The sequence below is a fragment of the Penicillium nucicola genome (assembly GCF_028828085.1).
Source record: "Penicillium nucicola strain IBT 29836 chromosome Unknown utg000007l, whole genome shotgun sequence".
NCBI lineage: Eukaryota > Fungi > Ascomycota > Eurotiomycetes > Eurotiales > Aspergillaceae > Penicillium > Penicillium nucicola.
Window position 1 is genome coordinate 944,432 of NW_026643131.1, and position 25,794 is coordinate 970,225.

Sequence of the window (25,794 nt, forward strand, 5' to 3'; positions counted from 1 at the left end):
CATGCTCCTCTCAACGCCGATGATGTCCTATAATTGGGCACTGATGCCTACCGCAGCGCTGAATACGGGCATACTTGCTTGCTTCTGGTTTAGTTTGCTTTAATTTGGCAGGTTCACTGCTCCGACATCGCTCGGCCGACGACCGAGATGGAGTTACGGGCGACTTCTGGGGATCGGAATTCTGATATTGCGACATCCTTGGCCAGTCAGAGGGCTTGTATAAGTGATCCACTGGTGATTATGCGCTCTCGGGGGTCTCCGGACGACATCCAGAGTCGGAGTATAAGAAATACAGAGTCATACTTGACAATTGATCTACGAGGACATCCATTTTCAACAATGAGTCACGGAGTTCTTTCCAATTTGACTGGCCACAGATGCCCAACTCGAAGAATATCGGGAAATCATCGGAGAAAGACAGCTTAGGTCTTAAAATCCGAGCATCCCTTATTGGCCAACAGATACAAGCTTACCATCGAGTGTGAGCTACTGCAAGGTGAACAGGCTAAGCTTCCACCCCTGCCCAATCCATCTCCGTTATCCGAAGTAGTTGTACCAATTAAATGAAGCAGAATAAGTTAAGCAATGCAATGACTTCCAAATTTGATACCATCTATCCGGCCAATCTGTTCCAACCAATACAGGTATACCACTAAGCAATATTCTCCGGCTCAGGCTTCCTCATAATAGGAATGATAGGCTGAGGAGGCCACCCCTCCGAACAACTCTCCTTCAACAAACACTCAAACGAATAACGACCCGACCCAATCCACACACCATCACTCTCGCCATTTTCTTCGGGCAGAACAACCAGAGCCCTCGAATTACACGGAACAACCAGTCCCATCTTAAACCGTCTCTCGACGACCCTCCACTGGCACTCTAACCGCCCATAGGCAGTCTGATAAACCACCTCGGCAGAAGTAACAGTCCCACCAGGAATCGGAGCAACACGGATCTCCTTCCATCCCGGTGAAAGAGGCGTAACACCACCAACACTAGAATGAAGCCAGTTGATGATGGACCCGAGAGCGTAGTGGTTGAAACTGGTCATTTCACCGGGGTTTATTGTTCCGTCTGGAAGCATACTATCCCATCTTTCCCAGACTGTTGTTGCCCCCATAGTTATTGGATACATCCATGACGGACGGTTCTTTTCTTGGAGCATTCTGTAGGCGATCTGAGCGTGGCCTGTTCTCGTAAGTGCGTGCGTTATTATTGGTGTTCCTGCGAAGCCAGTTGCTACGCGGAATTTGGCGAGTCGGACTAGTTCCACCAGTCGGTTTGCTGCTGTCTCTTTTTGGGATGGCGTTGGAAATAGGTCAAACATTATTGCTAGGCTTAGGGCTGTTTGCGTGTCACCGACTAGCAGGCCTGAGGGGGCGATGTATTTGGCTTGGAACTTGGTTTTGAGCATTTGCGCGTCTGCTTGGAAGCGTGTTGCGTCGGCTGTGTTGCCTAGGACGGCGCTGACTTGGGACATTGTTGTTGTCACATGAATTAAGTAGGCGTCTGCTACTAGTGTTCCGTTTGTGCGGGCATCGCCTGGCTCGATTGGGGGTGCTGTTGGATCGAGCCAGTCCCCGAGTTGCCAGAGGGTTGAGTCCCATAGACCGTCTGGTCCTCTGCGAATGCCACGGTCAATCCATGCTAACATGCTAGGATATTGACGACGGAGAATATCAGTATCTCCGTATGAGCGGTAGAGATCCCACGGTGTCAAAATTACCACATCATCCCAGATTGCTTGAGGGAGGTGTGGCCATAGCTTCTCACTGATGACATTGGGAACAACGAATGGTGGAACACAGCCATCTCTTTCGAGAAGTTGCTCTGCTGCGACATCTTTGAGCCAGTCTCCTAGCATTCCAGCCGTGTTGTACAGAAAGCTGGCAGATGGAGTAAAGATCTGAATATCACCAGTCCATCCGAGGCGCTCATCACGCTGGGGACAGTCCGTAGGGATTGATAGGAAATTGCCACGCATACTCCACCAGGCATTGTTGTGCAGCTGGTTGACCATTGGGTGGGAGCAGGAGAACCATCCCGTCCGGGCCATGTCAGTGTGCAGCACGAAAGCCGTCAAGTTGGTCAACAGATCTGAATCTTCGGCTGTCCAGCCATCAACTTGAACGTAACGGAACCCGTGGAAAGTGTATTGCGGTGACCAATCTTGAAGTTCTGCACCACCGCAGATAACTTCATCTGTACACGCTGCATGCCGCAATGGTCGCGTACCAAGCTCGCCATGTTCCAGGACTTCTGCATGTGTCAAGGTCACTTTACTGCCTGGCGATTTATTCAAATTGCCAATGCGCAGCCGACCAACCAGATTCTGACCGAAATCTACCACAGTCTTTCCCGAAGGGGTTTCAATCACTTGCACAGCTTTGATCTCTTCGGTGACTCGAACAGGTGGTGCATCGGGTGCAACAAGAGTTGCAGCCGGGAAGGGCAACTCTTGTACAGAGATCCAAGGGACTTTGTCCGTTTCGAGAGTAGGCATGTTCCAATTAGGATCTTCCTCGCGTGCATCGTATACTTCCCCATCATAGATTTCACTCTTGACAATGGCGCTTGGGCAACAAGTCCATGTTGAGTCTGTCACAATCGACATGTCAGGCTTATCGTTTTGAATTTGAATTTCCAGCTGAGCAAGCGCTGCCAAACGATCTCCGTATAGCTGTCTGCGCCCACCCTTGAACCCCAGACGAGTTGCATACCACCCCTCGCCGACCTCGATAGCAATGACGTTTGGGCCTTGAGGATTGAGGAGTGGTGCGACGTCGTAAATTTGGTAGTTCAAACGATGATTGTAACTGGTCCATCCTGGTGCCATACATTGATCTCCGATTTGGCGGCCGTTGATGAATGCACGGTAAACACCTAGGCTGGTGATGTAAAGGCGCGCTCGATCTATAACCGCATTTCCAAGATGGAAGGCTTTGCGGAATCGAATCGGTCGTAGAGGACTTTCGGGTTGTGTGGGCTCTGGGCTTGTGATTGGCACGCCGATCCAGTCACTGCGGAAGAGTAGTGCACTTTCCACTGTTTTCCATGGTGACCAGTCTGTCACGTCTTGAAAGTTCCCGTATGCTCGAACTCGAATCTGGACGCTTTCGCGCGATTTCAAGCATTCGCTTGGCCAAGGGACCAGAACCGATTCATTGCTTGTCACTTTGTATGTCTCTCGAGACTTGGAGTCACGGAAAATCTCGATTTCGTAGGCCACCTGCTCCCATCCCTTGACTGTCTCCTCTGATGTCAAAAATCGCCAGGAGACACGGGGCGTGGCGACTCCGATCCCGAGCCCTGTCGAATGCTGTTCGACAGTGGGGGCTTCGATGAGTGGAAAGGCCATAGTGAAATGAAGCCTTGAGAAATTTCGAAAAGAAACAGCTCTGAGGCGCCACTACGGCCCCTCACATATACTTATAGGTCTCCGGGATTGTGGACATGCACGGAGGGAATTGACACGAACACCGAGACCACATCTCCATTGGTGTTCTTGGGCGGAAATTCTGGGCATCGGCCAAACCCCCCGTATACTTCTCTTTTCCGGCGTTCTTGGGCTGTGATTGGTTTGTCGCCGCTATAGCTCCACCGAGATGACTTTTCTCCCCCATGGGGAAGACGAGACTCTCTTTCATAGTTATATCGAGTCTGTAAAGACTGTACTCACGGCTGAGCGGCTCGGATTGTTTAGGATCCGGTTGGTATTCCGACTTCTATAAATACCGGCCTTCTTGCAGGCAGAATGCAGATATCGGATACCTAGTTACTAGCGAAATGGTGCCATTGACTCTTGTTCTGGTTACTCTGGTGGTTGCTCTAGGTGGTTTTGTCTATGGGGTAGACTCAGGTATGCTGATGAATGGTTGATCATGGCAGCACTAACAGGAATAGGTATCATTGCAACGACGTTGGCTCATGATACGTTCAAGTATTCCATGCTGGGCCCAACTGGGACCAATGCTGCTCTTACAGGTGCCATCGTGTCTTTGTATAATGTTGGCCAGGCAATTGGTACCTTGGGGGCCGGATACTCGGCCAACAAGTTTAGTCGACGATGGACCATATGTGCCAGTGCAATGATTGGTAAATCTCTTTCTTCAGCTATCTGACTTCTGCTAACTTGGGCTCATGATAGCAATTGTTGGTGCCACCCTCCAGACTGCAGCGGTAAATGCAGGCATGATGATCGTTGGACGTTTCTTCGCTGGGATGGGATGTGGAATCCTTCTGGCTGTCGTGCCCACCTATATCGCCGAGATCTCGCCTGCCCAGCACAGAGGAATGATAGTTGGTCTTCAGGGATTCATGATTGCTATCGGCTTCTTTATTGCCAATTGGATTGGCTATGGTGGTGCATATGCGAAAGGAAACGCTCAGTGGCGGATTCCGCTTGCAATGCAGATACCAGGACCCATAGCTTTGGCCCTTGGATGCTGCTTCATTCCGTATAGTCCTCGTTGGTGTAAGTATATACCAGACAAGCATACCAAGAAGAAGGACTAACATCTTGGAGTGGTTCGACAGGAACGGTATGAAGAGGCTCGCGCCGTCTTGACCACCTTGCACGGCCACGACGAAGAAACGGTAGCTCGGGAACTCGGGGAGATCCGACACCATATTCAAGCTGAAATGACTCAAGGGCCAAGTTTCAAAGAGTCCCTTACAAATCTTCTCTCTCGTCGATATCTCCACCGTACTTCGATGGCTTGCTTCCTTCTCATCATGGGCCAATTCAGTGGTTCGTCTGTCATCCAAAATTATCAGAGTAGCTTCTATGAAGCGGTTGGATTCACTGGTAAAACCTCCTTGATGATCAGTGGTATCTATGGTATCATGGGTGTCCTTGGTCAGGTCATCTACCTGTTCTTCGCTGCTGACAAGTGGCCTCGCACCCGAACCTTGTGGGTTGGTTCTGGTTTCTTGTCGGTGATGATTGCCATATGCATGGCGCTGTCGGCTTTGTATGGCGATGCAAGCACTGGCAATATAAGTGGCGCGAGAGCTGCAATTGCCATGATCTTCCTATATTCCTGTGGATATGCTGTCTTCTTCAATGCGACGATCTGGGTGGTGCCATCAGAAATTCTTCCGTTTTCTCTTCGTGCAATCGGTATGGCTCTCGCGGTGTTCTGCAAATCTGTGTCGGCCATTGTCTTGTCCCAGATTACACCCACGGCACTTCAGAATGTCGGTTGGCGATACTATTCTCTATTCATTGCCACTAATATGGTTGCGGCTTTTGTATACTTCTTTCTGTTGCCAGAAACCGGCGGTAAGACTCTGGAGCAGATTGAGGAATTGTTCGGGGACATCCTTGTTGCGGACCAAGTTTCCAAACTTGAGGACGGTGAAGCCAATGTGAAGATTGCAGAATCCAAGTCCTTGCACGTCGAAAGCGCCGTCTAATTTTCGACTGTCTGAGCTTCAAATTGGACTCGGATTTTGGATTTGATCTATGGGTGTGTGATTATAGCCATGAAGCAATTATATTGAGCTGAATCCTGTAGCATTAATCCAGCAGCCAATCAATAGCATGATTAACAAGAGCCTCGCTGGTAACTTTTTCGTCATGTAACAAGTCAGATAGGCCCGGCACCCCAGGACCAAGTTGTATATAGTCCATTGTTTGGGAAGTGCCAGGCATCTGTGGATATTCTGCAGTATGCTCGATAACTACGCTCGCATGACGTGTTATGGTACGTTCTTTGCCCGCATCAGGTGGCATTTTCGGCATTTGGCGCTCAGAGAGATCGGATGAATGCTCAGTCAGGAATCGGGACATCCAGTTATCAAGCACAAATGGATCTGATATCGCATCCTGGCAAGAATTTTGAAACTTGCGTAGTCGTGCCACCTGACATGGTTAGTTTGGCTTCTGATTTTTTTGCATTGGAAACCTACAGAATGATCAACAACAGGCCAATATGACTTGATTCTCATTAAATATTCGAAGTTTGAGACCAGTCTTTGTCTTGCCATAGCAAGTTCCTCGGTAATGTCACTGAAAAGTAACGCGTGGAGGTGAACGCAGGAACTTATCACAGCAATGTGGCCGTAAATGAAATAATTCAGATCGCAGCCTTCAATATCTGTGCTATGTTTTATTATTTCGGAGACGGTGTTCGCACTTTGCTTGCATCTGGCTGCTCCTTGAGAAAAGCTCGAAGTCTCTCGGTTGCTGCGTGCGTCAAGGAAAGGGAAGAAGAGCATTTGGCGGAAGTGGTGACGACCAATGTGCATTGCTAGAAACGTTCGACCAAGCCGACTCTTGACGCAAGACAGAATATTTTCCATGTTGTATTGTAGATTCGGGGGTAAGTTTTTCTCCCACTCATCCAGACTTTTTTCAAGCCGCGTTGCTTCTATGCAATAATCATCAAACGGTATCAGGCCTTGACTTAGCCGTCGGAGAAGTGCACTGGTCTTGTTGAAGATTTCTAGCGTCTTTGCCATATGCGCCCACATATTGCACGGTGAAAGTGTTTGCATTGGAACTGGGTCGAGACTAGCAAATGCCACATCATCCACTTCCAGAGGTGTGGACTCTGGGCCATGCGTAAATGAGACCGACTCGATAGACATGTCTGTTGCCGTCCAATGACTCGCAATATGGACAGAGAGCCAAGTGCGCCGATACTCTTCTTGGCGCATTATAGTGGCATCCTTTGGAATGACCGGCATCCCCAAAGCTTCGGCATGCAACCTAGCGAGTCCGCTGTAGATGTGCTTGGCTTTCGTGTTGCCTTCCCCGCCATAGTAGTAGCCGATTAATATCAGGGCCTGTACCGTTTCCAGGCTTGGCGTGGTGATAAATTGGTGAATAAGAGTTTCCACTGCGGATGCACCTAGCTTTCCCCGCTGACCACGGACGATATCATTGTAGTGTGGGTGGTTGGAAAACCTCGCAGCCAGTGCGTACATGGCATACACCAAGATGGGTGGTGCTTGGCCTTCATGTAGTTGACGCATAAAGCTTGCTTCGTGAAACATGGTATGGGCCACATTATGAATGTAGCGAAAATACAAAGGAACCAGTTCATGATAGAGCTCCTGGCCGGTTTGAACGGACATCTGTGGAGTATTCATGATCCTTGGAGGGCTATTCGACTGACTGGGGTTCCCAGTGGCTTCTTCGAGACTACATGGGACCGACAAAGATCGACATGGTCCGCAGGTTCGACCATTGCCTGCTGGGATGCATCGTCTTTTTCGTGTGCTAACATCCTTAGCATACCATTTTCTATGGATGATATCGTACCTACCGGCAACTCACACAGGCTCCCGCCCTTGCTCTCTTGTGAGGGGCCTGCATGCCTTTCAGGGATTCTTGATCCCCAAAGAAAGTTGACTCGAAGTACACGAAGTACACAATTGAAGCTCGAGGTGGGCTTGATGCTGAGTCATCATATACCCGCAACATCCATTGAACCCGCCAGATTTCCAAGGTTGGAGATCGATCGAGTTAGTTCCCAAGTTGCTTCTTCGGCTTTCCTGGTGAAGTCGAATCGTTGATGTTTACAATGGTCTCGATTTGGAAAGTAGGATGATGGATTAATTTGAAGTCAATGATCCTCTGAAATCCTAGAGAAGCAGATATACCAAGCTACACATCGCGATATGCATAACATACGCCTTTCTTCGGAGTCAATAAGCTGCTCAAATCAACATCGACGCTCACAACGAAAGAAAACAAAAGCATAAGATACCCCTTACATAATCCACCTAATCCGGAAACCCAAGGTAGATCGGATCGAGAGATCGACATACAAGATCTCAAGTCTTGAGCTCGCTAAACAAACTCAAACAAATAAATCATTCCCTGAATTGCAATTCACACCGTTCAGCTTTATACAGAATGCGACTCTTCGCCTTGGCTACCATGGTTGCTCTCGCAAGCAGCGAGTTCACCTGTATCAAACCAGTCAACCCCATTCCAGCTGGGTTTCCTGGTTTATGTTGCAAGGATCTGATCCAAGCTCCATTATTAACCTTCTTGTACACTGGCAATACATGTATGTTTCCTACTATCTTGTGTTCGTTTTGGAGTTTCATTCTAACTGCTGGACAGGCACTCGCGCGAATGAATTGAGCAAGGCCGATGACGGGAGTACCACCTATAGCTCATGTGAGGAGGGTGAGCGTGCAGCATGCTGTGATCCAGTAAGTTTGAACTAACTTGGTACAATGGGACCATCTTGCTGATTGTTGTCTAGCTCTTGTCGAAGGTGAGCCTGGCGACGAACATTGCTTGTGTCTTGCCTTCGTCGTGAGAGGGGTCTATTTTACCCGTCAATGTTTATAATTGTCTGCTCTTGGAAGCGGGACTTGACGGAGTCGACATAAAGGTTTAGAATAGAATTATAGAGCTTATATGCGATAAAGTTTTTGAACATCGTTTTGGTGAAGAGGTGTAATTTGACGACGTCAAAGAGGATCATTTTCGGTTATTTCGTACCATTTCTACTTGGAACTGAATGTGGTATTACTTGGTTTGATTTGAAAATGAAACATGGAAATAATCTTTTTGGTTTTGGTTATTGGCAGGGAAACATATATATAGACCGACTGATTATCTATGAAGCTATGTGCACCGTGTGGATCCGAAAAAGCTCAGTTGCAAGAAAAAGGTCGCATAACTATCCTTCACTAGATAAGCAGCACATCCACTCTTGTTTAAGATTTGATAGGCAATGGAGAGTGGGTGGGAATGTACTCGTCAAAGTATCTCTCCAGTATCAGCGACGAGTGAGAAACCAAGATATTCACAATTCTATAAGAACTACTGTTGAGACTACAGACCTTGGACTCACGTCGACAAAGCATCCATCAATAGGTCATATTTGTACTCCATCTAGAGTAGGGTAATGGGGGATTTCTCCCGGACATACAAGACCAAGACACGATCCGAACGGCATAAGCGTAAAATGTGTTTGGTAGAGTAAGATACAAGTCGCAAGTAATCAGGTCGTCACTGCAGAACTATGCAGTGGGGGTGCATAAGAGAGTAAATGGGGTTCCCTATGTCATTTCACATCGCGCCCAGCACCACCCATCGAGTCCAGTAATAGCAATACCTTCGCACTCGATTGTTTGGTCCATTATCGTGAAATCCGCGTCCTCCACATCCCCGTCCCCGTCCCCTTTTTGCTTCTTCTTCATAGTTCGTCATTGAATTCGTCTCGTCCCCCTTAGACGGTGTACTTGGCCTTGGCGCGCGTGCTGCCGCTGTGTGCGCTGTCGGTGTGGCCCGAGAATTCCACCACATCGGCCTCCTTCAATCGGAGCACGTCCTTGAATCGCTGTCCGATCGCCTCGAGGATCTCCTTGCCCTGTGCGGGTGTGCGGGTGTTCTTATCGCCTTGGATGCTCTTGCCGACGGTGCGTGTCCATAGACCAACGCGGTAGAATCCCTTGCGCACGTTCACAACCACTCCCATGACTTCGTTGTCGTCGTCGGTCTCGAGGGTCTCGCCGATAGCGGAGAGCTGGGCGTGCAGCCACAGTTCGTCGATGGGGACCGATCGCTTGTCCTTGAATTGGTAGGACCACTTGCCACCGTGCTTGTTCTGGGGGTCTTCCCACTCGGGCCGTACGCCCTTCTTGAAGAGATGGTAATCGGCCTTGAGACCGAGTTCGGAGGTAGGAGTGATGTTGTTCTGGAGGCGAGGGGTTAGTGTTGGGTGGTGATCAGTGGTTGGGCTGGACATACGTAGATGCCCCAGAATTCTTCGACGGAGCTGAAAGTGACCACTTCCTTGAGGAGGTCGTTCCAGTTATCACCCTATGAAAGTCATCAATATCAACTCAATGAATCCATCCAATATAGTTTACCTTTCCACTAGGGGGCTTGGTGAACCAGAGGGTCCATTCGTGCATCAGAGGGTGCTTGACGTTGAAGTCCTCGGCGTTGTGGAAGACGGTTACCGGCTCACCGGACTCGACCTTCTCGACAGGCGCAGCATTCTCATCGGCGACAGCCGGGGTACCATTCTCGACGGCGGCCATGTTGCGTGATGTGGGGTGGGAGGGAGAAGAAAGGTGAAGATGTCGGATGAAAGGCGGGAGAACTTTTTTAAGGGAAAGCGCAATCAGCTTTCACACAAAGAAAAGAAAAGATGGTGGTCAGGAGAGAAAGGTCTGCTCCAGGCAGTGAATGGTGAGTTGACAATTAACCGCAAAGATGAAGTTTTGGAGTTCGACAAAAATTGCCTTCCGACGAACATCACCGCTTTCCGGCCATACAGAGTACATAGATCATTTTCTCTCATTTTCATGTCTGCATGATTGTGATGTTTTGTTGATTATTTTATGTTTTTAATTCTAGATCTTAGTTCTGATTTTCACTTCTTTCAAATCAAAATGAGTAAATTGTTAACATATTACAACCTTTTCCTGCTGACCAAATACGACTACATGCCTAGGGTGTATAACAACCCAACCGAAAAATCCCATATGAAGCGCCATGTAAAAGCAGAGAAATCATGACAGACCAGGAGGCCAGGGTATCTCTAGATCAAGCCCTCTAGTTATCGTCACCACTGTTCATAATGCTCAACAGGCAGTTCCAGCCTAAGTATCACGTTAGTGACTGGTCTACTTGACCAACAATGGAATGCTACTCACCTAAGCTGACCACATTGACCACCAGAACACGCAGTTCTGGGGGAACAAGGGCAAAGTTGGCTCCCTGCACAAAGGGCCACACCATCAGGTTGGCTTTGTAGGCAGGAACGAAGGCACTGTTCCACTTCTCCAAGGGGTCACTGCCCTCCATGATAGCCATTGAGGACAAGAAGCAAGTGAGTTGAATGGGGGCAAAGCAGATCTGATCAGCTGCGACACGTGCCATGGTTGTGGTGGTTGTGCTCTTGAGGACGACGTGACGCTGAAGGATGCCAAACCAAGTGGTGGCCACGGGACCGAAGACGGCTGGACAGGAACATGTCAGCAATTGCAGAGTTCAATGACAGTATTGTAGAAAGAGATATGTAGCCTACCTCCACCGTAGAGCGCCATGCGCCCAGTTCGGCCAAAGTCGTGCTTCTCGAGACCGCGGCGGTCAACCGCTTGTTGTGCTAGGACATCACCGCTACCAAATAGGATCTGTGTTGAGATGAGTATGACGATGACAAAGGGAAGGAGGGATCGAGGGTCGTACTGCACTGGTGATGCTCGCAGTGAGGATTGGCCTCTTCGCCAACTTGGACTGGTACCTGAACCAAGGTTAGAGGTGAATGCAATCCGTGGTGAGTGGTGAACAAGGGGCTTACCAGCGAAGCATGATGACAACCGATATGCTTATAGACAAGCAATACAGAAAAGATAGGAAACACAACAGAACGCTGAACGAATGCAAGGAAGCTGGGGGAACGAGGATCTTTAAATTGCGGAGAACGAAGATGCCCTGTCGCATTACTCGATTAGGAAGTGCAGCCGCCAACCAGATTTTAGAGTGACGTAGGGGAAGGGGATATTTATGCAAGTTATGAAGTAGATTCGCTTGCCTGAAGCTGATATATATGTACGCTGTAAAGCTGAATACACGTTATATTCTCACATCTCCCTCCTCTTCATACTTGGCATCGTCGCGAGTGTCAGTGTTGTAGTTCTTCCTTATCCACTTATCAGCTCGGAGATCTAGTCCATCACGTGACCGCTATCACACGTGCCCACCCGATTGGGACGTTAGGGCTTAGGTCTCCACTAGGGCTCTCACTCGCTTAGCCCACCCGCCGCAAATTTCGGGTCAACAGAGTGAGCCCCGGTATACCACGACGACCAAACCTCAATTCGACAACCCTCCCCGTCACTCAAAAACATCAAAATGGCTGACGCTGCTCCCCGTGGACGTGGTGGTTTCGGTTCGCGCGGCGACCGTGGTGGTGACCGTGGCCGTGGTGGTCGTGGTGGCCGCCGTGGCCGTCGTGGCCCCAAGCAGGAGGAGAAGGAGTGGCAGCCCGTCACCAAGCTCGGCCGTCTCGTCAAGGCCGGCAAGATCACCTCCATGGAGCAGATCTACCTCCACTCTTTGCCCGTCAAGGAGTACCAGATCGTTGACTTCTTCCTGCCCAAGCTCAAGGATGAGGTTATGAAGGTACGGATCGACAATCGCAGCAGGAATGGGATCGGAATCGAATTACGACAGTTACGCACAATGCGCACAATTGCGCAATGAGACACCGAGCTCTCTTTCTGCACCCTCGAACAACAATTTCAAGATCAAAAGAAGACTGACGCAACTTTCAACCTACAGATCAAGCCCGTCCAGAAGCAGACCCGTGCCGGTCAGCGTACCCGTTTCAAGGCTATCGTCCTCATCGGTGACTCCGAGGGTCACATCGGTCTCGGTATCAAGACCTCCAAGGAAGTTGCCACCGCAATCCGTGCCGCCATCACCATCGCCAAGCTCGCTGTCCTCCCCGTCCGTCGCGGTTACTGGGGTACCAACCTTGGTGAGCCCCACTCTCTGCCCGTCAAGCAGAGCGGCAAGTGTGGTTCCGTCTCCGTCCGTGTAAGTAGCCTTGTGCAGGAATTCTATGGTGCAAAGGATTCGATTTCTAACCGAGAATTTAGCTCATTCCCGCTCCCCGCGGTACTGGCCTTGTCGCCTCCCCCGCCGTCAAGCGTCTGCTCCAGCTCGCCGGTGTCCAGGATGCCTACACTTCCTCTTCCGGTTCCACCAAGACCCTTGAGAACACCCTCAAGGCCACCTTCGTCGCTGTTGTCAACACCTACGGTTTCCTTACCCCCAACCTCTGGGCCGACACTAAGCTCATCCGCAGCCCTCTTGAGGAGTTCGGTGACGTCCTGCGCCAGGGCAAGAAGTACTAGGTCCGCCATGATGCATGATTTTTGTTCCACAATTCCAACGGGTTTCTTTTAAAAATTCTCCACTGTGCTTGGTGAAATATCGTGTGCGGGAGACATCCCGTACCACTGGATGTATCTAGAGGGACACAAAATAGCGAAGTCCACGGTCTTGCCAGCCATCTTGTTTTGTGTAGATACACCTCTTGCAGGTGTCTTGTAGAGTGTCCTTGAGCCTCCAACAGAGCCGCATACTTTGATCTGTAGTCTAAACCTTATTTCGGGTCGACTGAGCATATGATATTATGGACAATCCCTAGTCTTCAATGCCATTGAGGCTGTTCTGTTCTGTCCATAACAATTCCGTCCAACTCCAGTCCGTGTTGAAAGTCCCAGTCCCAACATGATTGGTTCAACATGGGTAGATAGTCTATGAAACATGATACCAGAGTGTACATATATCGTCAAAGACAAAGACATACACAATCAAGTTGTCTAGGAACAATCTACAAGCAATGCTTCCCTCATACTCCTTCAGCTGAGAGCAACTCGGACCTCAGTGCAGGCAGTACCTGACGACACCTTCCTCTCCGGCGCATTCCCCTTCTGTTCCTCTACTGTCCTCTTTCGTCCTCTTTCGTCCTCTTTCGTTTCTCTACCTTCCATCTCTTTTCTGAACTTCCTCTCATGTCTTTCTTGTACCGTGCCTCGGTTCGGATGTGATCTTGAATCATGGAACAATATCCTGCCCACTGGAAGAGCACTCTCATGGGAGTGGAGTTCTGGAAAGACGCCGCCATTTACGAAGAAGAGGTTGCGAAGAAGCGTCAGCAAGGTAGGGGATCCTGCATTCTTGTTTTCTCGCTTCTGGTCTTGTTGTCATCCAAGACTCGACCAACTAACATTTCCAGCCCTAACTCCGAACCTGCTCAATCAGTCCCCCGTCAACATGGCCTCAGGACAAGCGGGCACAGAGCAAGCGGATACAGAGAAAGCTCCTCATCTTCAAGACATCCCCAAGAGACGTCGCCGTCTTAGTACGGCGGATCTTCCTACAATTTCTAGTCTCCGACGTCATCCCAGCGTGAGGAATACCACTGCGCGTATCAAAGGACTAGCCCATCATGTTCGAACTCGTTCCTTCAGTGCTGCGACCAATCTGGATCGGAAACTGTCCATCGATACTACTTCCAAGGTCTTCGATGGTCCCAAGAGCACCACCGTTCATGCTACTGAGATCTTGTCTCCCCCTCCGATTACTCCTCTCGGCTCACCTACCACTTCGGATCTGGCTACGCCTGTCAAACCGATTCTGCTATTCCGCGGTGGTACATCTTGGGGGAGCTCCCTCGACTGAAGTCGACTCTGGGGCTGGATTTGTTCTCTGCTATGGACGTGGAAGAAAAGGATGATGGGATTCTTGCTATCGTTGAGCTGAAGCCGCTTTGCGAATTTCGGAATCTGCGTTCTCTCAAGCTCACTGGCATGCTCCGCTCATATCAAACGTACATCTGGCAGGCTGTTTGGCTGAATACCAAGCTCGAAACTCTGGATTTGGGGATGGCGCTTGAGCCGGACATCTTTTCTGCTCCAAGCACTCAGTGGAAACAGATCAAGACCGGGTGGAAGATGAGTGGGAAAATGTATGCTGATCCTGTCTACTAGTAAGTATATCTGGGCTAGCGTTGCAACACTTGACTCATCGCTCTTAGTGGACATTACGGCACTGGCGAATTGAACCCGGACATTGGATACGGCGAGTACCTCGACAAGCATGCCATCGAAAAGGCCAAGATCCGGGCCATGGCTATGGGCCTCTCTGTGAAGCGTCTGCAGATCAAAACTATCTCCTTTTCTGGCTTTGTCGTTGATGCTGGTCCCTTCTTGCACTGGTTTGACCCGAACAATCTGCGAACTATTCACTTCAAAGCGCACTGTGTGGATGCTGGATTGTGGCTACCTCGCAACATGCGCAATGTGACTATTCGCTTGTCTAAACCTTTTGACCTGGAGGCTGTTCCTATGGGAATGGTCAAATTGAACTTGTTGAAGGATCTGAAAATGATCACATTGCAGAGGGGGCGCAAGGTGAGCCAGGTTGCTTTTGAGCAATGGGAAGAAGAAGAGTGGGATAGTATTTTCAGGCCAACGTCCAGATCTTCTTCTGGGTGAGATTCTACATTCACGATTCATGATTAATGAGGTGTTCAATACCCAGGAATAGGAGGTAGTTTTCAAATATCATTCCATAGCGAGGCAGTCTGCCAATTAACTTTGGGTACATTTAACGAAATGCAGAAAACAAGCATCAAGGAAAGAGAGTAATTCCGACTGGAGAGTGGAGAAAAGTAACTTGTGCGTGGAAATCATATCAGGTACCAAACACATTCTGATCAACTGAAAAGAAAGAACGAATGGCAATCCTTCAAGAATCATTCAGTGTGCAGCATAACATACTGTACTTAAGCGCCCTCTTCCTCGATGCGAATGGCACCCTCATTGCCAACGCCACGAGACCAGAAGCCATCCATGAGCAGGGTACTGTAAATGTGAGTAGATGATCATGCACGGGGTAGCAGCAGCAACAACTTACATTCCTTGCGAGCTATCATGGGCCAGAAGAAGCCAGTATCCAAGGATTCCCTGAGTCCAGACATCCAGAATGGCAAAAAGAACAGTCTCCGTATCGACGCTGAGCTGGAGAGCGAGGGGTCCAGCCGCGAGTGCACTATCAATACCGTCAGCACTTTCATCCTTGTCTGTGGCTACATTGAAGGAGCCTATTTCGAGTACTCACATAGGGTACAACGCCAGTACCAGAATCGCAGACCCAGAAACAGCCCCGAAGAAGCGTCTCGTGCGCACATCCTTGGTCTTCGCTGCTCTCTGCGCATGGAATCCAATATGGTGGATCACGACCAGGTAAGCGATGCATGAGATGGTCAGCCACACCCAGCGTTCACGGCCGTGGTTTGCATATGAGCCGAGTAGGCCGGTAGAGAGCATGACCAGGTCGGCAAATATGGCTAGCAGCAGGTTCGCACCTGGCAGGCCGGAGAGTAGAGCGAAGTTGATAAAGATCAATGGAGTTGTTAGGGCCCAGTTAAGGTAGCGGAGCCAGAGGATCTGGCGGAACACCTGGGTTGTTGTGTCTGGGACATGTTTGTGCTTCTCGTGGAGCTCGCTGAAGCTAAAGTTGCTTCCAAGGTTTGTGGCTAGGGCGAGGTAAATGATGAAGGAAATTGTGGTTGTGATTGAGGTTAGAATATGGAAGATTCTCTTTGACTGGAGATATTGTTAGTACAGAAGAGTTATACTATGGGTGGAAGTGGAAGGAAAGTGATGATGCATAGATGTGGGGTGTAGATCCGGGGTAAAGATCAACTCACCAGAGGAGCGCGAGCTGCCAGAAGGTAGAAGACCAGCGAGGAGACGCCCATCAGCACCGTCACTACCCTATTTCCTGGTCAGTCTGTTCTTCATTGTCCGGTAGAAGCCCTTACCAGAGAGTTCGCATGCCCACATCGTGAATCTCCTGCCAGGTTTCCAACCCCGGGATCACGGTGGGGATGGGCGCCACCGAAGAGGTGGTGGCCGGGGCCGTCAGCGATGGGAATTCGTCAAATGGAGGAGGAGGATATATCATGATGGATATGTGATGATTGAAAGATGAAGAGAAAGAGGAAAGAAGAAGAGGAAGAGTTGTGTCCGGTAAATCAGGGTCATGATTGGCAAAAGCGTCATCAAAGTTGACCTGTCGTCATACTCAGAACTTGATCTCAACATTTTTACTGCGACTACTTGCTGGGACTATTTGCTGGGACTATTTGCTATGACTATTCGATTACCCTACAGTAATGCTCTCTTGGTCTTCTTTGTACAGTGGCACAGCGTAGAGCGGAATTAATGATGGTCTGCATCAAGTCTATAGTACAAAGGGTATACAAGGCATATCAAGCATTTGCCTCCAATTCACTCACCACCGTCTCACACCGGTCGCAGATGGTATTTTCCACTGGTTCCGCAACCGCATAACGCCAGCACCGGGGACATTTACCTGCCTGTGGCGCGTACACGTGAACAGTGCCTGGTTGGCCACCGAGTTGGAAGGCTTCTTGGTACTGCCATTCGGCTTCGGTGATTTCAGTGGAAACAGGGTCAGCCTGAGATCCGAGAGTGAGGGAAGATACAACAAAGAGGTCGGGGAGTTCGGAGAGGTACTGGTGGAATAAGCCTGAGTTGCTGGGGAGGGCGAGGTGCACGAAGGATTGCAGGGATGAGCCGAGTTGCTTTTTGCTGCGGGCTTGCTCCTGCAAGTTCTTGATGGCCGAGTGTACCACGGTCAGCTCTTGGTAGCTGGTGTCCAGGGAGACATCCTGCCATTCCGGGGCGGGTGCGGAAACCAAGCGCTGCAAGGGGTGCTCGGTCTGGGTGCGAATGGCCTCGGGCGTGTGTTCCCACGTTTCTTCCACGAGCAGTGGGGTGACGGGGGCCAATACCTCTTGGAGGTGACGGTAGATGTAGAACAAGGTCGTTTGGGCAGCCCGGCGGCTCAAGCTATCTGCACCCAGGGTATAGAGACGGTCTTTGATCGCTTCCATGTAGAAAGCGGAGAATTCGAGGTTGGCCCATCGGTTCATCATGTTCACAGCCTTGTAGAATTCAAAGTTGTCACACGCCTTCTGAGAGGTGAGAACCATGTCGGAAAGGTGCTTCAAGGCAATCCGGTCCACTAACTGCAACTTCTCATATGGAACAACGTTTTCGGGTCGGAAATCGGCGAGGGCGCCCAGAAGTAGCTTGAACGTCACACGGAACTTGTGAAGACTGGTGTTGACGGTCTGAAGAACTTGCTTTCCAATCACTACATCCCGAGTATAGTCGCTGCTGGCCGCCCACATGCGAAGAGCATCGGGGCCAAGTGCGTCGTAGACAGGTTCCGGGTTCTCGACTGGCTTCTTTCCTTTGACCTTGCGGGGCTTGAGAGGAGGCAGCAGAGTTCCATCCATGATGGTTTGCGGGGCAATGGTATTTCCAATCGACTTGCTCATCTTCCGGCCATGTTCATCCAGGGTGAAGCCGTGGGTGATGAGGTTCTTGAACGGAGCACGGGGGGTTTGACCCTGTTCAGAGCCGAGCTGGTGTGAGATATAGGTCAGAAGACCAGACTGGAACCATCCACGGTGCTGGTCGCTACCTTCGAGATACACGTCGGCAGGGTGACTCCGGCCTTCAGTGGGTACATCAATCTCTGCCCAACTGGTACCGCTGTCAAACCACACGTCCATGGTGTCTGTTCCACGTCGATACCCTGCTCCAGATTCATTGCGCAAGTTTGGGGGAATCCATGCAGCATCATCGGCGCTATCAGTCCACCAGGCATCAATGCCCCGCTCTTCAATCGTGGTCATGATATGTGAGACGCTGTCCTTGGTCAAGACCGCCTCGCCAGTGGTCCGGTGGTAGATGGCGGGAATGGGAACACCCCATGAGCGTTGTCGTGAGATACACCATTCACTTCGATTCTTCACAAAGTTCTCCAGTCGCTGCTTGCCGCTTTCAGGGACGAAGCGAACATCGTCCAGGGCTCGAAGGGCACTTCCACGGATGTCCGCTACGTCGGCAAACCACTGCTCGGTGGCCCGAACAATGATCGGAAGCTTCGATCTCCAGTCATAGGGGTACTTGTGCTCGTACCGATGTTGTGCGAGCAACTGATCACAAGATGCGACATATTCCAAGACTGCTGTGTTGCCTTCTCCGAGAACAGGCTTTCCGGTCAACCGAGTTGGATCAAGGGGCATCGCTTTCTCGGTGAATCTGCCCTCGTCATTGACGGGAGCAAACACAGGAATTCCACGGGCAAGACAAGCTTCGTAGTCATCCATTCCGTGACCAGGCGCACAGTGAACCAAACCAGATCCAGAATCAGCAGTGACAAAGTCGGCGGCGATGATGGGCTGGGGCTGAGCTTCTGGGCCCCTGAAAAGAGGTCGATACGTAGTTTTCTCTGCTAATTCCGATCCCATGATAGACGGAATAATGATGGACAAGTCCTCATTGAGCGTGTTCTGCAAGTACTCAAACCGGGACTGAGCGATGAGAAGATGACCATATTTCTCTGACTGAACAATCGTGTATTCCAAAGACTCATGGACAGCAATGGCAGCATTGGCAGGCAGTGTCCAGGGTGTCGTAGTCCAAATAACAGCACTCAATTCCTTTCCCCTGAGAAGAGGGTCTTCAACAAGGTGCTTCGGAACATCGACCAGAGGGAACTTTACCAGCGCAGCGGTAGACACATGGTCTTCCTGATATTCCAGCTCTGCTTCCGCAAGAGCCGTCCCTGTTGAAGGTGACCAATATACTGGCTTGAACTTGCGATAGATAAGACCTCGATCAACCATTTGCCGGAAGATACCCAGCTGGCGCATTTCAAATTGTTTGTCCATTGTCTTCCAGTGATTCTGCCAGTCGGCCATGACTGCAAACCCACGGAATCCCTTCATCTGTTCCTTCACGGTCTGTCGGGCTAGCTGGCGCGCTGACTTGCGAATTACAGCTGCACTGACTGACCCATTGGCAATGTCCATATCGCGTAGGCCTTGGAGGGCTTTGAGTTCGATCGGAAGTCCATGACAATCCCATCCAGGCACGTAGCGCACCCGTTTGCCTCGACCTAATTGTACGCGACAGATTATATCCTTCAAGATTTTGTTGAGCGCATGTCCAATATGCAATTCGCCGTTCGCGTAGGGCGGACCATCGTGGAGGACGAAAGGGTTATCGGCTGGTCTCTCGCGACGTTGCCAGGCGTAGAGGTCATCGGTGCATCGTTTTAGATACTTTGTTTGATCAACAGGCGAGACTCGAGGGGGAAACGACGACTTAGGAAGCTTTAAAGTCGATGTCCAGGAGCGGGGGATCGACCGCGCCAGTTCCGGCATTGTCCAGCATGTCGGAGGAGTGAAAGTTCGGAGCGCGGAGTTTCACAGTTAAGTATGGACCACCGAGCTTCGGCTCGCAATCATGGATTTTGGTAACTTTGGATTTAATATGGGATGTAAGTAGTCTTTGGTACTCATATTTGCCTGTTCATTTTCTTCTCGAGGTATTTCTTTCCTCATTTCTCATGTTCGCGTTGAATATATATCCTGTTATGTGCTCTATATAAAGACATCTATGAAGCACCCAGCCAATTCAACCATTGAAATACAAACGTCCATTCATAAGTCATCATGCATTGAAAAAAGCTAAGTATGTACCAATACCACAGAGATCAATACACGGTAAGACAGCTGACAGCACCATTCTTGAGTACCTCAAATAGCAGACCAGGGAACCCGAAAAGCTCAGTATTGCCCAATCCCCCATCTTGTCCATCTGCACCGCTCCGAGGGCCCTTTGCAGTACTCTCTTCCCAGCCTCCGAGGAATTCTACGCTGCTCTCAGGGCTGTCACCCCACCCTCGGTTGAGAACCATTGGTCGCTGCAAAGCACGCTCTTCAGCGGCACTGGCATAAGCCCCTTTCCAAGTTTTGCGCAGCCGCTCGGAGATTTCCTCATAGGAGGATTCAGAGGATAAGAAGTTATCCGAATCACCCATAGGGATGACCCATCGGCTTCGACGGTGGCGGTTGAAGGGATATGAGCCTGGAACATTGCCATGGAGAATGATCTTTGTTACGGCCAACTGAGACGAATGTGGCTGTGGTAAAGGATCTGGCGTACTGGAGTCTGGAAAAGCAGGACCGGGTATGGTTGGGTATGAGATAAATGCATCAAATCCATGATGGAAGAAGTTCAAAAAGCATTCTGCGGGTAGCGATGTGGGGTCTCCGATGAAGGCTGCAGCTTCATCATCTGAATCATCAGTAACACTATTGTTGGATGAGTGATCGGCATCAGGCATTTCGAATCCTCTTCCTGGGGATGGACTTAAATGTAGTTCACCGGCAGCGGTTGCACGGTGAATGGATATTCGCCGGTCGTTCTTACGGTAAATCGCATCAGGTGGCCCAAAATCGGCAATCAAATCCTGAGCAGTAGTTTCTCCAAGAGTGATGCCTACAGGAGCTCCTGTTCGGCGAAGGACTTCAAGCTTGCCAGCCCCAAGGACCTGCCACTCTTCAATCTCGTCTGCAAGTGACTCCCGGGATTTGCCGATCAAAGCAGATGAGCGAGGGTATTGAGGTTGCTGTGTGAAGAGCTTTGATCGAACCTCTGGCCATGAGGATCCTTGAAAGATTGACATGGAGGTGGCTGGCAAGGCCGCTGAGGAGGAGAGCAGTGCTACGAAATCACACTGATCAGACCAGGCTGAGTGCTGAAGGGGAAATGAAAACGCGACTCCAGGATAGGATAAAACATAGGTGCCGTATGGAGACTGATCTGCCGGTGGTACGTATTCTCCTGGGTATGAAGGACCAAACAGGCGATTGTAAACGTGCCGGAAGCTAGGGCCATGGGAAGAGACTGGGGGTTCAGATTTGGCCCCCTTAAGTACCTCCTGATTCTTATAGATCAGATTCAATTTGGTGAAGTCAAATACTTCGATCAAACGAAGCCTTTGGTCAGGACCATCAAAGCGAAGGCGCAGGCCATTCAAAGGTAGCTGTAGTACCACGGGTGTGCGGAGTGGATCTACAGAGGAGTATGCAAGGTCGATGGCGGAGTACGTTTGAGGGTATGATTTGACTCGGGTGAGGACATTATGAAGCGAAGCTCCTAAGGCTGTGAAAGTATTAGCAGGAGCAACCAAAGAAGTGAACGGAAGACGTGCTTATAAACCCCAGTCCTTTCCCAGGGAAAATCTGTGCCTGCGAAGAAGTAGTAGATGTAGTCATAGTGGTATGCGATGTGTCTGTTTTCACGACCCAAATCATATCAAACAAAGCTCCATGCGATCAGTAGAGAGCTCGCAACAAGTGAAAGGAGGAGGCGACCTTGGAGACCTCGGGGAGGGGACGATAAGATATGACGATAAGGCCAGCAGACCATATCATGTGATCAGATGAGAGGGGTGTCACGTGGGCTTTGTTTATGTTTTCCCGTTTGAGACAAAGCTCCACTGCTATACACAACGCCGACTCAAAGTCAGACGAGAGCAAGACTTGGTATTGGCTGGTTGAATTTGGAAGGTAACCCTCAGTGAACATAAACTTGTTGCTTCGCTATCATGGCTGGCCCTTCAAGGCCTCCATCCACCCTCCCGACCACCACGAGGAGGTCTGGTTTACGCCAACCGATGACACGACGAGCCGGTTCGGCCGCACCACCAGAGAGACATACAACACCTGCACCAACACCGTCAGTGAGATCGTCTGCAGTTAGCGCTGCTCGCCCACCGAGAAGCCCCGAAAAGCCGAATGCGCCGCCCAAGAGAAAAGAAAGAGAATTTGAGCGCGAGATCAACGAAGACACCAGCATTCATGTGGTGGTTCGTTGTCGCGGCCGCAGCGATCGCGAGATCAAAGAGAACAATGGTGTTGTGCTATCAACTCCAGAGGGCGTGAAAGGCAAGACACTCGATCTGTCGATGGGACCAAACGCAGTCTCAAATAAGACATACGCCTTCGACAAAGTCTTTTCCCCCGCTGCCGATCAGACCGCTGTCTACGAGGATGTGGTCCTTCCGGTTATCAACGAGGTCAGTGAAGTCTGCGTTTATTGATTGAGTGCTTCGCTAATTTTGCACAGATGCTGTCAGGTTATAATTGCACAATTTTCGCATACGGACAGACCGGAACAGGAAAAACGTACACTATGTCAGGAGACATGAACGACACACTCGGTATCCTATCCGACGACGCAGGTATCATTCCGCGTACACTTTACTCGCTATTCCACAAACTCGAGGACACCGAAAGCACCGTGAAATGCTCCTTCATCGAATTATACAACGAAGAGCTGCGCGATTTACTGTCATACGACGACAGCACAAAACTCAAGATCTTCGAGAACGAGAAAAAAGGAGGACACAGTACAATGGTCCAAGGCATGGAGGAGACTTACATCGACTCTGCCTCCTCCGGTATCAGGTTACTACAATCCGGCAGCCACAAACGCCAGGTAGCTGCAACAAACTGCAACGATTTGAGTTCCCGAAGTCATACAGTGTTCACAATCACAGTTCTCACCAAGCGGACAACCGACTCTGGCGAGGATTATGTTAGCTCAGGAAAGTTGAATCTAGTTGATTTGGCTGGAAGCGAGAATATTGGACGAAGCGGCGCTGAGAACAAGCGCGCAACCGAAGCAGGTCTCATTAACAAGAGTTTGCTCACCCTTGGCCGGGTGATCAACGCCCTGGTCGACAAGAGTTCGCACATCCCATACCGCGAGTCAAAACTTACTAGACTGCTACAAGATTCACTGGGCGGACGAACGAAGACATGTATCATCGCCACTGTCTCGCCAGCCCGTAATAACCTCGAAGAAACCATCTCTACCCTCGATTATGCATTCCGAGCCAAGAACATCCGCAATAAACCCCAGATCAACTCCATTATCTCGAAGAATAAACTTCTGCGAGATATCGGAATGGAAATCCAAAAGCTCAAGAGCGAGCTTATTGCTACACGGCACCGCAATGGTGTCTATATGACCCCTGATGCATTCGAGCAGATGACAGTGGAGAGTGAATCACGGCGCATTGTCAACGAAGAGCAGCGCGCGAAGATCGAGTCGATGGAGTCCAGTCTCCGACACAAGGTTCAAGAGCTGCTTTCAATCACCGGCAACTTCAACTCGCTGAAGCATGACAACGAGGAGACACAGTCCAAGCTCAACGAAACGCAAGAAATTCTCGGCGAGACTGACAAATATTGGAAAGATTGTCAAGAACAGCTGGACGAGGAGAAGGCTGTGCGGAAAGCCCATCAGCAGACAGAGAAGCAACTTCGCAACATTGGTGCAGGACTAGTATCTACTCTCAATACCACAATTCAAGATGTGAATGGGTTGCATGCGAAGATCGATCGCAAAGACAACCTGGAAACAGACAACCGACAGACTTGGCAGACTTCTACCGGCGAAGTTTGTGAGATTACCCAGCAGATTGATGCTCGCATGGAAGTTTTCCAGACGCAGCACGCTAAGCTGCTAGAGGGAATGTCAGGCAAAATCCATCGATTCGTGGACACTGAATTGAGTACCGTGCAGTCTGCTCGCTCTCAACTTCAGACTCTTGGCACCTCATTTGACAAAGTTGAGATTGAGGCAAAGAACATCACCTCCAATGCGCACACCGAGATGAATGAGGTACTCGAAGAGATCAAGGTCTTGCGGGAGGATGTCAAGACAAAAGTTGGTGAAGGACTAAACGGTTTATCCGCGGCAGCTGCTCGAATTTCCAAAGAGGTCATTGGCGAGTTCTCCGAGTTTCATACCCAGCTTCACACCTCATACAGCAGCCTTGGCAAGGACTTCAAGTCCATGTTTGAGAGTATGGCTAAGCACCTTGATGAGCAAAAGTCCGAGGTCAACAGACTACGGGTCGAGCTGCAGGCAGCGAACCGCCAGACTGTGGAGGCCAATAGAAAGGCTTCTTCCAACCTTGCTCAGGTTTTGGAAGAGGAGCATGCCAGTGCGCAGGCCGAACGTGACACTTTGATGTCTCATATCCGTGGACTCCTCGAGGAATCCAACCAACGACAGAACAACCGCCTTAAAGGGAAATTCGATACTCTCCGCACAGATATTTCGGCCACGGGAGACTCGCTTGAGCAGGCCACTGCGCAGCATGATAGGCACATCGACGAATGGATCTTCAAGGAGGAGCAGTTCGCTAAGGACGTCTCTGGATCGAAAGATGAGATCAAAACAAGAATGCAGAACGATTGGGAGGTAAGATACCATGCGCCGCAAACTTTTGGATCACCAGCTAATTCTACCAGGCGTTCGACCAACGAAATGCCTCGATACATCGAGCAACAGAATCTGTTCACCAGGAAACGGTTCGCATTGTGGATGCTCAGATGAGTGACATGGGCACTCAAATGGAAGCATTGGACGACTTTGTTGCCAAAGCACGCTCACAGAATGGCCGCTTCCACGAATCTCACATCGGCAGCTTGAATACCATGGCCCAGAATGTCCGCGAATCCCGCTCGACAGCCCAAAGACAAATGGACGGGTTCTCCCAACGGGTTGGTCAATTCAGAGAAGAAGTCAATACGCATACGAAGAACCTGGAGCAGTCCACCGCCCCTCTACCAGGAGAAGTCCGCCAGCCACTTTCAGATATGCGTTCAAACCTCCTGAGTCACCCTATGAAAGAATACGTGCTCACAGGTGCAACGCCCCAAAAACGACGCTACGATTACCCCTTGGAAATGCCCCAGACAGAACCCCACGATGGCCTCCGCTCTCGACACCGCACCTCGAAGCAATTCACAGCTCTCCCTTTCAGCGAAGAAGAGGATCGAAAATCTCCCGTTGCTTCCCCTGAGCCCTCCCCAGCCAAACCCTTTGTGTATCACGATACTGCGGGACAGGTAGGGACCCTCTCTGTTCCCTCATCCGCAGCCCCATCTTCCAACACTGGCCTTAGGGAAGTCGATCTAAACGTCGCCAGACCGGTCGCGTGTGACGAGGACGCTGGCATGGCCACCAACAAGCAGGAAACACCCGCGCTGAGCACATCCCTGGATCTGGACGAGACACCTGAAAAGGAAGAGCTGGAACAACCCGTTCGCAAGCGCCGCCGCTCAAACTCCGCGATGGGTGAGAGTAAGGTCCCGCAGAAGATGCCGAAGAAGATGTCTAATATGATGGAGGGTCGCGAGAACCAGATCCCTGCAGGTCGGAGATTTAGAAACCGAGGTTCCGATTAGAGCCTTTTCATGTTTTGGGGGGTTTTTTTTTCAATTTTCAGTTTTCATTTTGATACCCGATGTCGCTGGGCCTTTTTGACTTTTTTTTGGCTGGAGTTGAGAAAACAGTGTGGGTTGGTCATTCTCTTGTTTTCTT

The 25,794-nt window shown here is 50.2% G+C and overlaps 13 protein-coding genes across 13 annotated transcripts; 6 read left to right on the forward strand and 7 right to left on the reverse strand.

The window, feature by feature from the left end:
• Positions 1–652: 652 nt before the first annotated feature.
• On the reverse strand, positions 653–3,361 carry N7511_007412 (glycoside hydrolase family 78 protein; the record flags this gene model as incomplete). The annotated part of the gene is made up of 1 exon (XM_057129789.1): positions 653–3,361. The coding sequence occupies one exon, from the start codon at positions 3,359–3,361 to the stop codon at positions 653–655; it is 2,709 nt and encodes a 902-aa protein (XP_056982857.1).
• Positions 3,362–3,789: 428 nt separating this feature from the next.
• N7511_007413 (sugar porter family MFS transporter) lies at positions 3,790–5,421 on the forward strand (the record flags this gene model as incomplete). Its single annotated transcript, XM_057129790.1, has 4 exons — positions 3,790–3,862; positions 3,907–4,098; positions 4,151–4,477; positions 4,529–5,421. 4 exons carry the CDS (start codon positions 3,790–3,792, stop codon positions 5,419–5,421), a joined length of 1,485 nt encoding a protein of 494 aa, XP_056982858.1.
• A 103-nt stretch (positions 5,422–5,524) lies between these two features.
• Positions 5,525–7,086, reverse strand: N7511_007414 (putative C6 transcription factor; the record flags this gene model as incomplete). Its single annotated transcript, XM_057129791.1, has 2 exons — positions 5,525–5,869; positions 5,917–7,086. 2 exons carry the CDS (start codon positions 7,084–7,086, stop codon positions 5,525–5,527), a joined length of 1,515 nt encoding a protein of 504 aa, XP_056982859.1.
• Positions 7,087–7,870: 784 nt separating this feature from the next.
• On the forward strand, positions 7,871–8,285 carry N7511_007415 (uncharacterized protein; the record flags this gene model as incomplete). The annotated part of the gene is made up of 3 exons (XM_057129792.1): positions 7,871–8,027; positions 8,084–8,175; positions 8,229–8,285. 3 exons carry the CDS (start codon positions 7,871–7,873, stop codon positions 8,283–8,285), a joined length of 306 nt encoding a protein of 101 aa, XP_056982860.1.
• Positions 8,286–9,203: 918 nt separating this feature from the next.
• N7511_007416 (eukaryotic translation initiation factor 4E) lies at positions 9,204–10,020 on the reverse strand (the record flags this gene model as incomplete). The annotated part of the gene is made up of 3 exons (XM_057129793.1): positions 9,204–9,671; positions 9,725–9,796; positions 9,847–10,020. The coding sequence occupies 3 exons, from the start codon at positions 10,018–10,020 to the stop codon at positions 9,204–9,206; spliced, it is 714 nt and encodes a 237-aa protein (XP_056982861.1).
• A 517-nt stretch (positions 10,021–10,537) lies between these two features.
• On the reverse strand, positions 10,538–11,296 carry N7511_007417 (Mpv17/PMP22 family protein; the record flags this gene model as incomplete). Its single annotated transcript, XM_057129794.1, has 5 exons — positions 10,538–10,584; positions 10,639–10,944; positions 11,013–11,118; positions 11,174–11,228; positions 11,286–11,296. 5 exons carry the CDS (start codon positions 11,294–11,296, stop codon positions 10,538–10,540), a joined length of 525 nt encoding a protein of 174 aa, XP_056982862.1.
• Positions 11,297–11,839: 543 nt separating this feature from the next.
• Positions 11,840–12,846, forward strand: N7511_007418 (40S ribosomal protein uS5; the record flags this gene model as incomplete). The annotated part of the gene is made up of 3 exons (XM_057129795.1): positions 11,840–12,109; positions 12,269–12,526; positions 12,589–12,846. 3 exons carry the CDS (start codon positions 11,840–11,842, stop codon positions 12,844–12,846), a joined length of 786 nt encoding a protein of 261 aa, XP_056982863.1.
• Positions 12,847–13,554: 708 nt separating this feature from the next.
• On the forward strand, positions 13,555–14,179 carry N7511_007419 (uncharacterized protein; the record flags this gene model as incomplete). Its single annotated transcript, XM_057129796.1, has 2 exons — positions 13,555–13,657; positions 13,734–14,179. The coding sequence occupies 2 exons, from the start codon at positions 13,555–13,557 to the stop codon at positions 14,177–14,179; spliced, it is 549 nt and encodes a 182-aa protein (XP_056982864.1).
• A 32-nt stretch (positions 14,180–14,211) lies between these two features.
• N7511_007420 (uncharacterized protein) lies at positions 14,212–14,994 on the forward strand (the record flags this gene model as incomplete). Its single annotated transcript, XM_057129797.1, has 2 exons — positions 14,212–14,486; positions 14,535–14,994. The coding sequence occupies 2 exons, from the start codon at positions 14,212–14,214 to the stop codon at positions 14,992–14,994; spliced, it is 735 nt and encodes a 244-aa protein (XP_056982865.1).
• Positions 14,995–15,284: 290 nt separating this feature from the next.
• N7511_007421 (opsin family protein) lies at positions 15,285–16,468 on the reverse strand (the record flags this gene model as incomplete). Its single annotated transcript, XM_057129798.1, has 5 exons — positions 15,285–15,363; positions 15,416–15,550; positions 15,620–16,107; positions 16,212–16,278; positions 16,326–16,468. The coding sequence occupies 5 exons, from the start codon at positions 16,466–16,468 to the stop codon at positions 15,285–15,287; spliced, it is 912 nt and encodes a 303-aa protein (XP_056982866.1).
• Positions 16,469–16,775: 307 nt separating this feature from the next.
• Positions 16,776–19,769, reverse strand: N7511_007422 (isoleucine--tRNA ligase ISM1; the record flags this gene model as incomplete). Its single annotated transcript, XM_057129799.1, has 1 exon — positions 16,776–19,769. One exon carries the CDS (start codon positions 19,767–19,769, stop codon positions 16,776–16,778), a length of 2,994 nt encoding a protein of 997 aa, XP_056982867.1.
• A 332-nt stretch (positions 19,770–20,101) lies between these two features.
• On the reverse strand, positions 20,102–21,827 carry N7511_007423 (UPF0183 domain protein; the record flags this gene model as incomplete). The annotated part of the gene is made up of 3 exons (XM_057129800.1): positions 20,102–21,555; positions 21,613–21,641; positions 21,748–21,827. The coding sequence occupies 3 exons, from the start codon at positions 21,825–21,827 to the stop codon at positions 20,102–20,104; spliced, it is 1,563 nt and encodes a 520-aa protein (XP_056982868.1).
• A 173-nt stretch (positions 21,828–22,000) lies between these two features.
• Positions 22,001–25,658, forward strand: N7511_007424 (putative kinesin family protein (BimC); the record flags this gene model as incomplete). The annotated part of the gene is made up of 3 exons (XM_057129801.1): positions 22,001–22,471; positions 22,522–24,669; positions 24,720–25,658. The coding sequence occupies 3 exons, from the start codon at positions 22,001–22,003 to the stop codon at positions 25,656–25,658; spliced, it is 3,558 nt and encodes a 1,185-aa protein (XP_056982869.1).
• Between the last annotated feature and the right edge of the window lie 136 nt (positions 25,659–25,794).